Genomic DNA, 15,452 nt, shown 5'->3' with positions numbered 1-15,452 from the left:
CGGGCGGCGCGGCCAGGCCTTGGGCCGCGCCGGCCTATGAGGTGGGCCCACCTCGGGTCCCCTCTTCTCCCCCTTCTGGCTCCCTTCGTCATCTGAAAAAATAGGATTTTGGTATAATTTCCGTCATCTGTTGATCTTCCGAAATATTGCGTTCTGACGGTGCTTTTTCCAGCAGAATCCTGGCTCCGGTGCGTGATCCTCCAATAATCATGAAACATGCAAAATAGATGAAATAACATAAGTATCATCTCCAAATATGAAATATATCAATGAATAACAGCAAATTATGATATAAAATAGTGATGCAAATTGGACGTATCAAACATCATCAAATGTAATGCTTTGGTCTATTTAAATACTTAATGAGTGCTAAACACCCTCGGCTGCAGAAGTGTGGTAGTAGATCAAAAGTCTACAATCGTAGTGGCTGATGAAAGCCATAGAATATTAGGACGTACCACCCACAATATCTATCTTTATTTGAACATGACTCATGTTGCGCTTATTTTTATCTTTATCCCATATGTATGCACAGCTGGTGAATCCTCGGCCCTAGCCTATCTCCTATCTCCATCCATTGATATACAACAAAACAAAAAAAAAAGTTAAGCTGGAAGGTCCAGTAACAGAGAGACAACCAATCTTCCAAGATCTCGACAAATAACGTAACTTTACACCAAGAAATTTCTTCCTAAGGTTCAATTAAACCTAGATTTTCTAGCGAAAAAGCTACTATATTGCATCCGTAATCCGGATCAAAGGTATCAATCACCCATTGACCTCGAACACTGTGAAGAATCAACAGAAGTAATAGAACGGGAGCGAGAGGATGGGGGTAGGATACACACCGCTGATGTCGGTGATGAACACAAGGTCGGGGTTTACCATGGCGAGCGCAGGGCCGGCCTATCGCCTGAAATCATAGTCGCACACCACGGTGCACGCTGAAGTAGAGATCCGAGAGTTGGGCCATCCACGCGACCCCATCCGGCGCGTGGATACCTCTACCACCGACATCTCGTCACCTGTGACAGATAAAGGTGCGGTCGCTGCCGCGGTGAGGAGGGCCAGGGAAAGGGGGAGGACCCGGTTCCCATGTAGACCCATCCCGACTCGTAAATTCGGTGATCTCTTCGATGGTAGCTTTGCCATGACAGAGTGTGCCACTAGGCCTCCTGCTCACTCCTGGAAGATGCTTCCCTTCTCCCCGCTTCTGTGGTATCCCCGGTGCCACCACCTGCGCCGTGGAGAGCTTGCGCCTCCGCCTCGTTGCCTGCCTCTCTCTTCTTGACAGAGACACGAAGAAAGGGAAAATGAGCAAAGGCATGAAAAGAAAACTTGGCTTAGATGACCATAATGGGAAAAAACCAAGACATAGGAAGATCCGAAGAAATCAGCTCTAGACGGAGCGCGTTGAAATTCACGCAATGTTTGGAGTGAACGACTAAAGATCTGACTTATGGCAAAATAGGTTTTCAGCTAGCTGAAAATTATGAAAAGTGAAAAAGAAGAGTTGGCGTCTCTCCACACAGAAAGGGGCCCGCCGTTCAATCGGCCCCACCAGTCAGGAGAGCACCGAGGAGCGAGGACAGAGCTACATCCCGCTCGGAATTACAGGACTGCCCCCGACATCACCTCACGAGGGGAACCCGCCGCCGTCGGCAACCCATCTTCTCGGTCCGCCGCCGGCGACTTCCCAGCGCGTCCTCGCATCGCTGCCAGGAGAGGTGTTCTGGCGAGGAGGGTTTTCCAATCCGACCTTTCTTCCCTCTTCCACCTGACTCCTGACCTACCAACGCGGCTCTAAATCTCCCGGCAGCTTCCGCCGTGCCGTAGCTTTACCCCCACCACCGTCACCGCCGCCGAAGCCTCAGCGCCCCCGCCCCTTACGCGCTTCTTTTCCATCGGTCTTCATCATCGCAACATCGCGCCGGCGCGCAATCTTGGGCCACTTGGTTTTGAGGTATGAGCTTGTTTCCATCCATTGATTTGTTGAAACCCATTGGCATCGATGATTGCTGACTGTGCCGGTGTACACCCGGCAGGCCATCTAGATCCGCCCCTGATTGATAGGATTGTTATCCAAAAGCTACTCTCAGTTAGAGTATATATTTTTCAGAAAAACCGGATTTTAAGTTTTCCCCTGGCTCCGTCAAAATTTTGTTCATTTTGTGTACTGCTGATTGAAAAATTGAGAAAAAATTGTGCAACTGCAAACAAATTCTATGAAAAGAGTAGTAAGAATTGTGTAACTGCTTTATATTTGATGACATTTTTGCTATCCCACATTCCCACTTGCTATTTACCATTGTCTACTGTTTGGACATAGCAGGTGGAAGACAGAGTATATTAAATAAAGGTGGGGTGCCGGTAAAATTTCATAGAATGGAATCACTGTGGAAGCTGTCCTACTTGCTTGAGCCTGCGTCCCTTGCCCTCATCGCGACGGCTGTTTCGGTTGTCTATGCATCAGCAACGCGTGCTTTGGACCATGGCAAGGAGATGGAGAGGAACTTGGACTTCTCGGAGGCGTCCATCACACTGGACCGATCCCAGGCTCTCATGATCCCGCTTGCAAGCTCATGCAGCCTGCTGCTGATGTTCTATCTGTTCTCATCTGTATCGCACCTCGTTACCGCCTTTACCGCTGTAGCCTCTGTGATGGCGCTTTTCTTCTGCCTGTCTCCGTACATTGCCTATGCCAAGTCACGGCTCAATCTAATGGATCCTTTCGTCTCGAGGTGCTGTTCCAAGTCATTTACCCGATTGCAAGGATTGCTGCTGATGTTCTGTATAAGCACAATGGCAGTATGGCTGGTAACAGGCCATTGGTTGCTGAATAATGCACTTGGCATTTCCATATGCATAGCATTTGTCAGCCATGTGAGGCTGCCAAACATAAAGATCTGTTCATTGCTTCTGGTATGCCTGTTTGTCTACGATGTTTTCTGGGTTTTCTTCTCAGAGAGGTTTTTCGGAGCAAATGTTATGGTCTCTGTTGCCACTCAGAAGGCGTCTAACCCAGTTCACACAGTAGCAGACAAGCTCAGCCTTCCTGGGTTGCAGCTGATTACGAAGAAGATTGAGCTTCCGGTGAAGCTTGTGTTCCCTAGGAATTTGCTGGGTGGGATTGTTCCAGGAAGCACTCCTGGTGACTACATGATGCTTGGCCTTGGAGACATGGTAAGTTACTTATGTTACAATGTTCCATCCAGACTTGGTGTTGTGATTCTTGTACTGCCACTGATGCAAATATGGTTTCTTATACTCATCATTCAGTCCTGCATAAAAACAGTACTCGTTCGAAGGTCTCAAACTTGTGTTGTGCTACTCCCTCTCTCCCCCATTTTGCTTCACTGTACTCAGTTTTATTTTCCACTATAAGTTAGTTGGCAGATCACTTGTAGATTGTGGATTGTGTACTGATTGTTTTGGCCAGATAGAACTCACGATTTAGGGATTTAATTTATGAATAACTTCTCGATTTAATAGGACGAGCCTTATAGCTAGCTATCAATGAATATCATTAGTGTGAACTTTAGTTAGCTCTCTATTTTTGTGGAACTTCTCATGTTGTAGTTGGTCAAGGAAGCAAGCTAAACATAGGCACTCCATTATCAGTTTTTGTTGGAAATTAATCGAGCACATGCTTGCACTTTATAATCCTAGAAGTTGCTGCCTACATCGCCTATGATATTACCCCTTCCATTCCGCAAAACAAGGCATACAAATTTATTCAGAAGTCAATGTTTCATAACTTTGACCATGTTTTTAGATAAAAATATGAATATATACAATATCAAATCAATATCAATACAATATCAATAGATAAACAAACAGTATATTTTTATAATGTATTTACCAAATATTGTAAATGATAATATTGTGTTGTATATATTTGGTCAAACATAGCAAGCTTTCACCTTTGACCAAATTTATAGGCCTTGTTTTATGGAACGGAGATAGCATGTGATAAAAAAAAACTATGTCTGATCTAAAAAAATTGGTAGCCTAAAATATCTTGAAGCATGTTGCAGTCATCATACAGTTAATGTAGTACATTGTTGTAGGTTGCATCATCGTATGGTTAAGTGTACTATAGGCATTATATACGCTGCTGTTTATTGATTAATCGGCATATTCATCTTCACATGAAGCTGCATGGCTCAATTCTCAGATGTACTCCTTCTGTTAAAATACCTCAGCATATGCACATTGCCCGTGCTTTTAGTGATCTTGTACACCAACTTGTGATAATTTAATTTTAATCAGTTCTATGTGTTGTTACTGTGACACCTGCAGGCCATTCCTGGGATGCTTCTAGCTCTTGTACTCTCTTTCGATCACCGGAAGAGCAAAGACATGGCTGTTGCTTCAGACATGTCTCCCTCCTCGAAACGTCGGAAATATGTATGGTATGCGCTAACAGGTTATGGCGTTGGCTTGGTGACCGCATTGGCAGCTGGGATCTTGTCTCAGTCTCCCCAGCCTGCTCTACTCTACCTGGTAGGTGCTGCCTGTACAGTCTTGGGTTTTCAGACATGACTGTTTCTTTGTCCTAGCGAGCATGCTTTCCTGACTTGGGTTGTGCCTGTCTGCAAGCATCGAATCACTGACCTGCTAGTTAGCTTCAGCAATGCTACATGTATTATCATGATCTTCTTTCTGATGGAAATTCTTGCCTCAGGTGCCCTCGACGCTTGGGCCTGTTGTGTACGTGTCATGGTTGAGGAATGATCTTTGGGAGCTGTGGGAAGGATCGGACGCAATTGTGAATGACAAAGCTCATTTGCTGGAGGTCTGAGATGGCTCAACGTGGCCATAAAATATACAAAAGCCTCCTGCGATGTAATCTGACTGAAGAATATGTTCAAGAGAATATTTATAAGATAGATAGGTCTTGGTAGTAATCTAAAGCCTTTTTTTACCTTGCTGCTCTCGCAAGAGGAAACAGTATGTACCAATTGGCTGTCATGTGAATTGTTATTTATATTTGGTGTACTGTTCGAATCTCTATTCTCTAATGCTCAACTTCATGAGTGAGGAAGCTATTTTATAACTTGAAATGATAGGGTACTTTGTGGCAAACTAAAGAAAGAAGTCGAGCATTATGACCTGCTATTCAACCAAGAATCTACTTTCCCCCATGCTCCTCGCCAGCCATCTCCATCCGTCGCGCCAGTAGTAGTGAAGTTCCCACTCCACGTCGGCCGGCCGCCATGAAGTTTTCCGAAGCTTTGACCACAAGGAACTTATCTATCTCCTTCTCAAACTTGATCGCCTTTTTGGGGAGAATAAAAGGACACTCTTTTTCCATTTTTTCTCTCAGAGTCTTCTCCTCCGAGATCCCGAGAGAGATTGCAGAAGTTCGCGGGAAAAGTAAGCACCTTTGAATTGCATGGAATTGAAAGCGTTCCTTTGAATCTGAACGTTAATAACCTGCTAGTACAAAATGTCAAAATAATTGCAAAATGACTTGTTCATTGGAACTGAAGGGAGTATTTAAAATGTTAAAACTGCAAAAAAAAAGTATTTGTCTGAGCCCAGGTTCGAACTGGGGACCTTTAGTGTGTGAGACTAACGTGATAACCAACTACACCACCCAGACGATCTGTTCACTGCAGAACCCGTAATCTATTATACAATTGATACTCAAAGTTCAGACGATCGGCGCTTTGGAGCCCCGGAAATCGCACGGCGATCGGCGGAACACCCCGAGCTCACGCGGAACAGCGGCGAGAGCGTGGGAGAATTTAGGAAATTTCATAGAGGCGCTCTATTCGCTAGGGTCGCAAAGGGAGACGCTTAGGAGCGCCGCCTCCTCCTCCCTCCACGAGACCCGTCCTCCCAATATCGTAGAAGGAGCCTTTCAAGCTTGAGCAACCAAAAAAAATTACACGCTAAATGAAACAGTGTGATCTTTTGAAATACGTTATGCATGTTATATAACATGCAAGTAGCATGCTATTTTACAAAATAGCGAAAATAGCATTTTAAAAAATATATATAACAAATACAAATATACCAACTATACTAAGGATTTCAGTAGCTAAAAAGATTACCGAGATCACAATGATCAACAAATGAAATTAACAGAGTCTAAATCACAATAAAAAATAAATATTTGTCACAGTTTAACAAGTAACATCAACGATTCTGTTATAAAAGCGACAAGCAAATAACGAAGAACGAAACAAGAACACACGCAGGGGACACAAGATTTAACGTGGAAAACCCCTTCCAACACAGAAGGGGAAAAAACCACGGGCGCCAGCCAGCAAAACTTCACTATATCGGGAGGTGTTTACAAACGCCGTGGGTTATCTTATAATCTGATAAACCCTAGCCGGCGGCTTACAAGATGTATATATAGGCGGTGCCAACGATCCGTACGCTTCGGCCCAAGCCTCCGGCGACGGGCCTCGCTCCGCTCGTCAGAAGTTAGCCTCCCTTTAGTATATGAATTTGGATCACAATACAACAAACTCCACCTTGAGACAAATTCCATCTTGTAGCATGAACTTCAACAATCTCCTGAACAAACAAAGGGAAAAACACGTGCTGGCGCCAACAGCCACTTGGGCTAAACAGTTATACCAACCAAGCTCGAGCAAAGCTCAAACTTGGAAACAGGAACTGGCTTTGTCATCATATCAGCAGGATTATCATGAGTACTTATCTTGCATACCTTCAGTTTACCTTGAGCAACAATGTCGCGAATATAATGGTACTTGATATCAATGTGCTTTGTCCTCTCATGGAACATTTGATCTTTAGTAAGGTATATTGCACTTTGACTACCAGAAAACAAGTTAATGCAAGAATCATCTCCACAAAGCTCAGCATACAAACCTTTCAACCAAACGGACTCTTTGCCGGCTTCATTAATTGCTATATATTCTGCTTCGGTCGTAGATTGGGCAACAACAGATTGTAACGTTGCCTTCCAACTCACGAGCACATCCACCAACGAGTGAACACATAACCTGTGAGGGATCTTCTCTTATCCAAATCGGCAGCAAAATCTGAATCCACATAGCCAACGAGTCCCTCACCGGTCTTGCCAAACTTCAAGCAAGCTTTGGATGTGCCACGAAGGTACCTGAAAATCCACTGAACAGCTCTCCAATGTTCTTTACCAGGATCAGCAAGGTATCGACTGACCAAACTCATAGCATATGATAAATCAGGACGAGAACAAACCATGGCATACATCAAAGAACCAACAGCACTAGAATATGGAACTCGAGACATGTACTCAATATCTTCATCAGTACTAGGACATTGCAATGCTGACAATTTAAAGTGAGAAGCAATTGGTGTACTAACAGACTTTGCATCATGCATATTAAAACGATGAAGAACTTTCTGAATGTAATTTTGCTGACTAAGAAATAACACACTAGATTTTCTGTCTCTTGTAATTTCCATACCTAGTATTTTCGGCCCAAGCCTTCGGCGACGGGCCTCGCTCCGCTCGTCAGAAGTTAGCCTCCCTTTAGTATATGAATTTGGATCACAATACAACAGATTCAACAACCATAGTCCAGAATTAGATGAAGAATTAAGATTTAAGGAAAACAAGTAGAGAGCTAACCAACCAACATGCATAGTCCAGATAAACAACTAGTGAGTCAACAACATAGCAAAAGTAGTAATTACTAAGACTAGATGAACTAGATGGAGAATACATACATGGGATTGTCATCCGATTCATTAGAAGAACCCGAAAATTGCAGCTCATCGTCACGAAAAACTAGTAGCAACTTCTTCTTCCTAGGCTGATAAACTTTTTTGCAGTAGATCTTGCTCGTTGTAATATTGACTCTTCTTCTTCAACATGTACATGGTGTGAGGAGGAGTGGAAAGTGTCGATGTGGTTCGTAGTTGTGGACGGGTTACCACTATAGTGGGCTGCCGGTGGTATATTGGTTACCACCAGCGCACCACTAAGTGGGGCTCAGATTTCAGCAGCTCGTGGGTGAAAAGGTCCAAAATGGCTAGTCGACGGCTCTGTTTTCTTGCGAAAAATAGTGTCGCTACAACGCTACGAAAAATCACGCGCATAGCACCGCTAATAGCTGGATTAGTAATATCATAGCGAGTTAAATGTGCATAGCGCAACTTTCATATTCTAAATATGATATAGCGCCGCTAAAACATGGAAATAGGAACTACTGTTTTCGTTGAGCTTGAGACGAAGGCGACCATAGAATCTCTGGTCCCACTTCATTCGCACGTTCTGTGTTATTAAGCTAAAAAAGTAAAAAATGACACTTAGTCAACTGCCGACCTTTACACAACTCTCGTAATCTATTCCTGGTACGTACACGACGTCCGTGGCCTCCGGCCTCCGCGGTCCAGTCGCCCGCGCACGTTCTCAATTATCTCCAGCCGGCCGTACGTCGCCCCGACCATCCCTCATCCTTGTCTCTCGCCACGATGATGGCCGTCGACGCCGCGAGACGGCGCGGCCTCCTGCTGCTGCTCGTCGCCACCGCCACCGCCTTCGTCGCTAGGCCGGCCACGGGCTCCGCGCTGGTGGGCGAAGGGTGCTCGGCGAGCTCGCCGTGCGGCAGCGGGATGCGGTGCGCCACCTGTTCCCCGCTCCCCGGGTCGGGCCCCGCCGTGTGCTCCCGGACCTCGCCCATCGACCCCAAGATCCACGTACGTTCCTCTCTTGATTGATGGTTCGGTCGGACGTCGGCGCGCGTGACGACGACGGATGGATAATCTATGCATGCATGGATGGATTGCAGGGGACGGGGCTGCCGTTCAACAGGTACTCGTGGCTCACCACCCACAACTCCTTCGCCATCACCGGCACCCCCTCCGCCACCGGCGCGCCCATCGTCTCGCCGCCGAACCAGGAGGACTCCGTCACCGGCCAGCTCAACAACGGCGTCAGGGGGCTGATGCTGGACACGTACGACTTCAAGAACGACCTCTGGCTCTGCCACTCCTTCGCCGGCAAATGCTACGACTTCACCGCATACGTACGTAATTAACCAAATCCCCCAATCTTCAAACTTGCTCGCGCCACTGCATGCCAATCGATCACCACAAGCTCGTTTGTCCATGGCTCCATGCAGCAACTTGCGTCCAAGGTGCTGAAGGAGATCAAGGCCTTCCTGGACTCCAACCCTTCCGAAGTGATCACCGTGTTCGTGGAGGACTACTCCGCCCCGGGCTCCCTCTCCAAGGCGCTCGCCGCCGCCGGCCTCACCAAGTACGTCTTCCCGCCGGCCAAGATGCCCGGCAACGGCGCCGACTGGCCCACGCTCAAGGACATGGTCGCCCAGGGCCACCGCCTCCTCGTCTTCACCTCCAAGCAGGGCAGGGAGGGCTCCGATGGCGTCGCCCACGTGTGGAATTACGTCGTTGAGACAAAATGTACATGCCTCAACCTCAATCGCCATGGATCATTTCTTATTCTTCTTCTTTTCCACATCATTAATTCGTAGCAAGAGAGTATAAATTGCAGACGGGAGCGATGGTCTGGCGATGGGCTCTTGCGCGAGCAGGGCTGAGTCGAGGGCCATGGACTCCAAGGCGCAGTCGCTGGTGCTTGTGAACTTCTTCACCACGAACCCGAGCCAGAGCTGGGCCTGCGTCAACAACTCCTCCCCGCTCATCGCCCAGCTCAGGACCTGCTACGACGCATCCGCCAAGCGATGGCCCAACTTCATCGCCGTCGACTTCTACATGGTACACACCTGCTTATCTTCTCCATATGTTCATGGGCGGTTGCATCAAACGAATGACATGTATGCCGATGACTTGGACTTGCGGTGCAGAGGAGCAGCGGCGGCGGCGCCCCCCTGGCGACCGACGTGGCGAACGGCCGTCTCCAGTGCGGCTGCGATACCATAGCTTACTGCAAGGTACTACAACGCTATCGTTCCTTTTTTTGTGCACTATGTTACAACCTTGAGCAATACATATTGATACTCAATTTATTCTTCGGTACATTGTACTAAATCAATGTTATACTTGCAGGAAAACGCGCCATTCGGGACATGCACGATGCCTTCTTCGTTGCCATCATCGGCATCGGCATCGTCATCCCCGAATCCCTTCGCATCGCGGTCGACCTCCTCGGCTCCAGCTCCGACACTAGCTCCGATTATGTCACCATCTTCAGTATCGTCCCAGTCATCATCTCCAGCTCCGCTTTCATCATCATCTTGGTCATGATCACCATCACCAGCTTGGTCTAGATCATGTTCGTCATCAACGCCAATGTCTCTGTTTTTTTGTTACCTTTTGTTACATGAAAAAACATTAAGGCATGTGTGCCCTAATGCGTATTTTATTTATTTGATATAATAGTAGATCAAAATTAAAATTTTACATGAAATAAAAAATAAAGAGGTATTATAAATAGAATTGTATCCAATATTGATTTCTCCCCTTTTTCCCTATGGAAAACCAACTACAACTTCTTTTTAGCTTTCTTTTCCAGGCCTCACATTTGAAAAATCTTTCCATTTCTTACTGTCCATATATATGTCCCAGCATCCAAATGTTCTGGTTTCCATATAAATATATTTATGGAGTCTATGCTTAATTAGGATTGCTTCATCATAGAATGAGATAACTCTCTATTTTCTTTGTTTCTTTCAGATTGGAAACTTTCTCTAGCTACATCTTCCTCCCTGTCACTGTTCTTGGCTCCGTCTTCGTGGTCCTATGGAACTTCGACTCCATCATTGTGGTCCTATGGGGCTTATGGATTGCTTCATCATTATAAGACTGCCCGTCTATTTCAATACTACAAAATATGATATTTCTAACGGCAATGTATGAAAGAAAAAGCATACTATATGATTTGAAAATAGAAATTCGGCAGAAGAAAATTGGAAGGACTCAATTTTGAACGCAGCGACCACCTACGGTTGGGCGTCCTGGGCTTACCCTGGTCACCGAACGCGTTGGAGATTCGTGCTTCTGCTCTTTCGCAAAAAGAACATGTACATTATGCATTTCCTTCTCACCTAGGTAAAGAATGTGCACATATGCTACTTCTTTGTAACCAAAATTATTTTGCACCTTCCATGAGGCCTTTTTGTTTAAACTTTTTTGAGATTTCCACGAAAAGAAGCTACCGAATCGAAACAAAGAGGTGTGCTACTAGTACAGCTGCCATCGAGTTGCGGTTCATAGCCTGTTCGTGTAGTGTTTGGCTACTAGTACTAGCTCAAGTAAAGACGATCACGCGGTAAGTAGTAATCGATTGATTTATGTTATTCTAGTCTTTTTTCTTGCTTTCCTTGCTCGTTGTGAAACATTCTCTTTCTCATCTGCTACGTTTTCTTTCTTAGTGTGCAGATTTTGGACACAAACATAAATAGTTACACATCGAACTTTTTTTCATGTACACACATGCGCACAACAGTAGTACAAGATAGAAGGGTTTCCTTTGATTTTAACTTGGACCTTTTGATGGCGCGGAGATGGCAAATGTTTCAAGGACGAATGCTAGTGTTTACAATTCATTGATATATAGCCAGACAACCGATCAAGTTGAAAAAAGAGCAACACTCAGAACATCAGCTTCTTCCGCTCAAAACAAGCCCGTAGGAAACTCGGCAAGGCACATGTTCATTTTGTATAGGAGCACCGTTCGAATGGAGTCATGAGAAGAGCTCGTCACTTTTACCCCATGTTCTCATGCTGTCATGCACATATTACCCTCGGTGCCAAGCAAAATTTCTTTTGCATAGGAGCAACCAAACTTGTGATTGTGTGATTCTTCTGTCCGAGGCATAGCTAGGTTGTTTTCTTAGGGCATCTCTAACCGATCCCTTTAAATTTAGAGGAGCAAATGGCGGAGAATTTTTTTACTCCTCTAAACTGTGGCAGATAGATCCGATCCCCTAAATAGAGGAGCAAAATAGAGGATCTTTTGCTCTTGGCCTTGACTTTTTCTTTGGGCGCCGCCACCTCTGTCACCACGTCCTCGGCTGCTTCGGCCACCCCAATCTCGACCGCACTTGCTTGAGACTCGGGCATTTCGCCGACCACGTCGCGGGCGGCGACTCGTGGACGGGCTGCGGCGGCGTCCACGGCCAAGGGAGAAGGCGTTGTCGTCGACGACGCCGACGACGCCTTGGCATTGCGTGTAGACGTCGAGGTTGATGCCGTCATGACCTTCCTCTTCTTCTTGTCCACACCGACTGTGAATGTGCTTGCATCGCCGCCGCCGGCTTCCGCGACCGCGGGCCGCTCAACACTGGCGGAGGGTCGGCTTGCCCAGGGTCGAGGACTTACTGGTGGCCTTGGTTGGAATCGCCACCGGCCGCACCACGCCGGTATTGCCAAGCCTCTTCTACGGCATCGACGACATCGCGAGGGTCGAATCGGCCGGCGATTTGCCGGCGGAAAACTCTGGCGATCATGCGGGGACGAGTTTCGGTGCCATTCCGCCCGGGGGAGGGGAGATCGGTGGCGCCGACGATGACGGGCGGTGAATTTGGGCGGGAGGGGCGGCCGCTCGGTGGGAGCTCAATTTTTTGGGACCGAGTTGGGCGGGGAGAAAATATGGGGGAGGCGCCTCTCTTTTTAGGGGTCAGTCTCTTATTTTCTCTCCTCTAACCGTTTTGGGCTTCGGTTAGAGTTGACTTCGGCCGTCAGCGACGCAAATTTGCTCCTCCACAGGCCACGGCCATATTGGGGAGCGGTTAGAGATGCTCTTAGCACATGTCTATAGCAAACAATTAATTAATTCTGACTCGTAGGATCATAGCCACATTTCTGATCGGTCTATATGACCCAACCAAACAAAACCGATCTACTTCCCCCGACCCATATTACTTATCGTAGATTTAGCACAACGGAATAGCATCTTTTTTCGAATCTCAAAGTAGCCATTTTTGCCAATGGAGTCATGTCTGCAACCGTACGCACACATGTATATGTAAATATGCATTTCCAAAAAAAAAAACAGAAGTCCCAAACTAGTACAGTCCATAAGGTGCAGTGGGAGAGGTACGTCTAACTCAGGGGGGGCTGCTGCCCCCCCCCCCCTCCCCCGCCGCCCTGGATTTTTTTAAGTAAGTACCATAGTTTCCCTCTCTAGGGGGAATTGGAACATTCATGTGATGTGATAGTATAATTTGAAATGCAAGGATGAATATATAGCCGAAACACACGGGCATGAAGGCGTATCATACCTTCCAGGACCCCGGATTGTCTGAAAAGGGTGAATTGGTGGTATAGATGGGTGCATCAAGTAAGGCCCAGATCAAATACACACCGACAAAGACATTAATCGGTTTGTTTACTAATTATCCCATTTAGGTTTACCTTCTAGGTTTATTTCGCTCTAGCCAAACCGCTGCTTTTTTGGTTATCATGCATCCACATATATGTTGATGACCTGCTAAAATAACACTTTGTGAACTCCTGAATCCAAAACAAGAAAATCATAAACTGGAGAAAAAAAAGACACTTAGCGTTAGCTTTCAGAGTCTTTGACTCCATTCACATTTTTATTTCTGTGATTTTGTTTCCTAGCTGTAGGTAAATTCTGGAGCATTGATTTTTTACGCTTGGGTATATAGGTTTCATGTGTGTTGTTAGGTCTTTTAAACTGTTGGCAAGTATGCAAAAATGCAAACGGTCGATATATAATTTTCCTCGATCACATGTTAGGCACAAGAACAGAGCCCTTTGCTAAAAATGGGTTTGTATAACCATTAAATATTCTTCCTTGAAGATGAAAGGCACACACACACACAAGTTTGGTAGTAGAAAGATCTCAATGAAGAAGAGTGAAACATAATTGTAGTTTCAAGCTACCATGTTAATAGAATGAAAAGGTGAGCTTTATTCTTTTGCGAGCAATAAATTTACATCCATGAGAGTACATATGTGCTGCGAAATATACGATAATAATGTTTCGGAACACCAGAATTTCTAACAGTCTTGCGGTGAACCGAAGTAGTATAGGAATCAAGTATATATATATACCAATGCCCTCTCTTTGATATATGGATTTAGTTACAAGAAACTTGATTAAGGTCATGCTGCAGAATTAATTCAATGCCATCTGTATGTACGTACTAAAACTAAATATATGATTGGCCAGCTACACATCTGGTGGCTTAGATGTGTCGAATTTTTGTCAAAATAGACCACCTTGCCCAATTCATTGACAAAAAGGATCACCTGTGACACTACTAGGAAAATGGCAATCAGTGGCGCATCACATTTACCAATCAGTGGCGCACTAGGAGTGCGTCACTACTACCCTGAATAACGGTGCGCCACTATTGCTCCAACGTGGTGCGCCACTGTTGGTCAGCTGTAGTGCGTCACTACTGTCTAGACTTGGTGCGCCACTGCTGCCATTTGAGGGTGCGCCACTGTTTCAGTGAGGTGGTGCGCCATTGCTGCGTGTCGACGTGCGCCACTGCTGTCTCCAGGACGTGCACCATTGCTGATATGCGTGGTGCGACATTGCTACATTCGGAGGGGATCACAGGGCAGTGCGCCACTGGGTCCAGAGAAGTGCGCCACTGCTATTTAGTGGCCGTGCGCTATTGATGGACCACTGGTCCGCCACTGCTACTATTTCGATTATTTTTTGTATTTAGGCAGGTATTTATACAGGTTGTATAGCACAGTACAATAGCACAATACATGATATATAACACATATAAACAACAACACAACATATCAATACATAGTTCTTCACATTAGCCTCCATGATTCACAAGATTTCAAATATTAGACAAGTTACGGGGTTACAAAGTCACAAATGAGCTAGTAGTTACACAAGGTCGATCATCTAAACTACCATCACATAGAAGAGAGCTAGAGTCACTACTAGCACCATCCCGATGAAAGTGGTCTTCATCCGGTTCCTCCTCCGCTCCCTCCTCTCTCCCGCCAGATAGCGTGCGTATATATATTCGGCCTCCGCTCTAGTGGTGTACCCTTTGTAGCTGTTACCGCTAAAACGGTGAACCTGTCTCCGACACTCCTCCCAGTCGTTGTAGACTCCGGGAACCTTGCCCTTGTACACGACATACCACGTCATCTCTGCATATATGCACATGCCAATGAAACATTAGTGCACACTCATAGATGTTTGCAACGAATAAGAGCAAACTAAAATAGGATCCAAGTAGTATGAACTAAATGGCATGCCTCATACATTGTTGGTCGGAACAAATTTTAACATTCCGAGATGGCGTCAGCGAGGCCAGGTAGGATGCACAAGAGATTGATATTTGTGCCATCACACCAGGCTCGCTGGAGCCACCCTAGAGTGCACAGGTGACCGAACATTCTAATCATCGGCATTTTGAAATACCAAAGCAAATGGAATGACAAGGGCCTCATACATTGTTGGTCGGAACAAATATTAACATTTAGGGAAGGCGTAAGTGAAACCAAGTAGGATGCACAAGAAAATGATATTTGTGTCATTGCACCAGGTTCAC

The 15,452-nt window shown here is 45.9% G+C and overlaps 1 protein-coding gene, 1 non-coding gene and 1 pseudogene across 3 annotated transcripts; 2 read left to right on the top strand and 1 right to left on the bottom strand.

The window, feature by feature from the left end:
- Positions 1-1,651: 1,651 nt before the first annotated feature.
- On the top strand, positions 1,652-5,016 carry LOC124681099 (signal peptide peptidase-like 1). 2 transcript variants are annotated; one of them, XM_047216064.1, is made up of 4 exons: positions 1,652-1,963; positions 2,333-3,183; positions 4,303-4,506; positions 4,688-5,016. In XM_047216064.1, the coding sequence occupies exons 2-4, from the start codon at positions 2,386-2,388 to the stop codon at positions 4,802-4,804; spliced, it is 1,119 nt and encodes a 372-aa protein (XP_047072020.1). In that variant the 5' UTR covers positions 1,652-1,963; positions 2,333-2,385; the 3' UTR covers positions 4,805-5,016. The 2 variants fall into 2 exon arrangements, with proteins under 2 accessions (XP_047072020.1, XP_047072022.1); XM_047216066.1 differs by lacking the exon at positions 1,652-1,963 and having other exon boundaries at positions 2,330-3,183.
- A 518-nt stretch (positions 5,017-5,534) lies between these two features.
- Positions 5,535-5,608, bottom strand: TRNAV-CAC. Its single transcript has one exon. It is a non-coding gene; the product is annotated as a tRNA-Val (tRNA).
- Positions 5,609-8,445: 2,837 nt separating this feature from the next.
- LOC124650909 lies at positions 8,446-10,753 on the top strand (annotated as a pseudogene).
- Positions 10,754-15,452: the final 4,699 nt, after the last annotated feature.

The sequence above is a fragment of the Lolium rigidum genome, chromosome 1, assembly GCF_022539505.1.
Source record: "Lolium rigidum isolate FL_2022 chromosome 1, APGP_CSIRO_Lrig_0.1, whole genome shotgun sequence".
Lineage (NCBI taxonomy): Eukaryota > Viridiplantae > Streptophyta > Magnoliopsida > Poales > Poaceae > Lolium > Lolium rigidum.
Note: the sequence above shows the minus strand (reverse complement) of the source record. Positions and strands in the feature narration are given on the sequence as shown.

Bases quoted from the DNA above. Each gene is read 5' to 3' on its own strand.
- LOC124681099 (XM_047216064.1), top strand. From the start codon at position 2,386: ATGGAATCACTGTGGAAGCTGTCCTACTTGCTTGAGCCTGCGTCCCTT. The intron at 3,184-4,302 runs GTAAGTTACTTA...TGACACCTGCAG, and splicing joins TGCTTGGCCTTGGAGACATG to GCCATTCCTGGGATGCTTCT. The intron at 4,507-4,687 runs GTAGGTGCTGCC...TTCTTGCCTCAG, and splicing joins AGCCTGCTCTACTCTACCTG to GTGCCCTCGACGCTTGGGCC.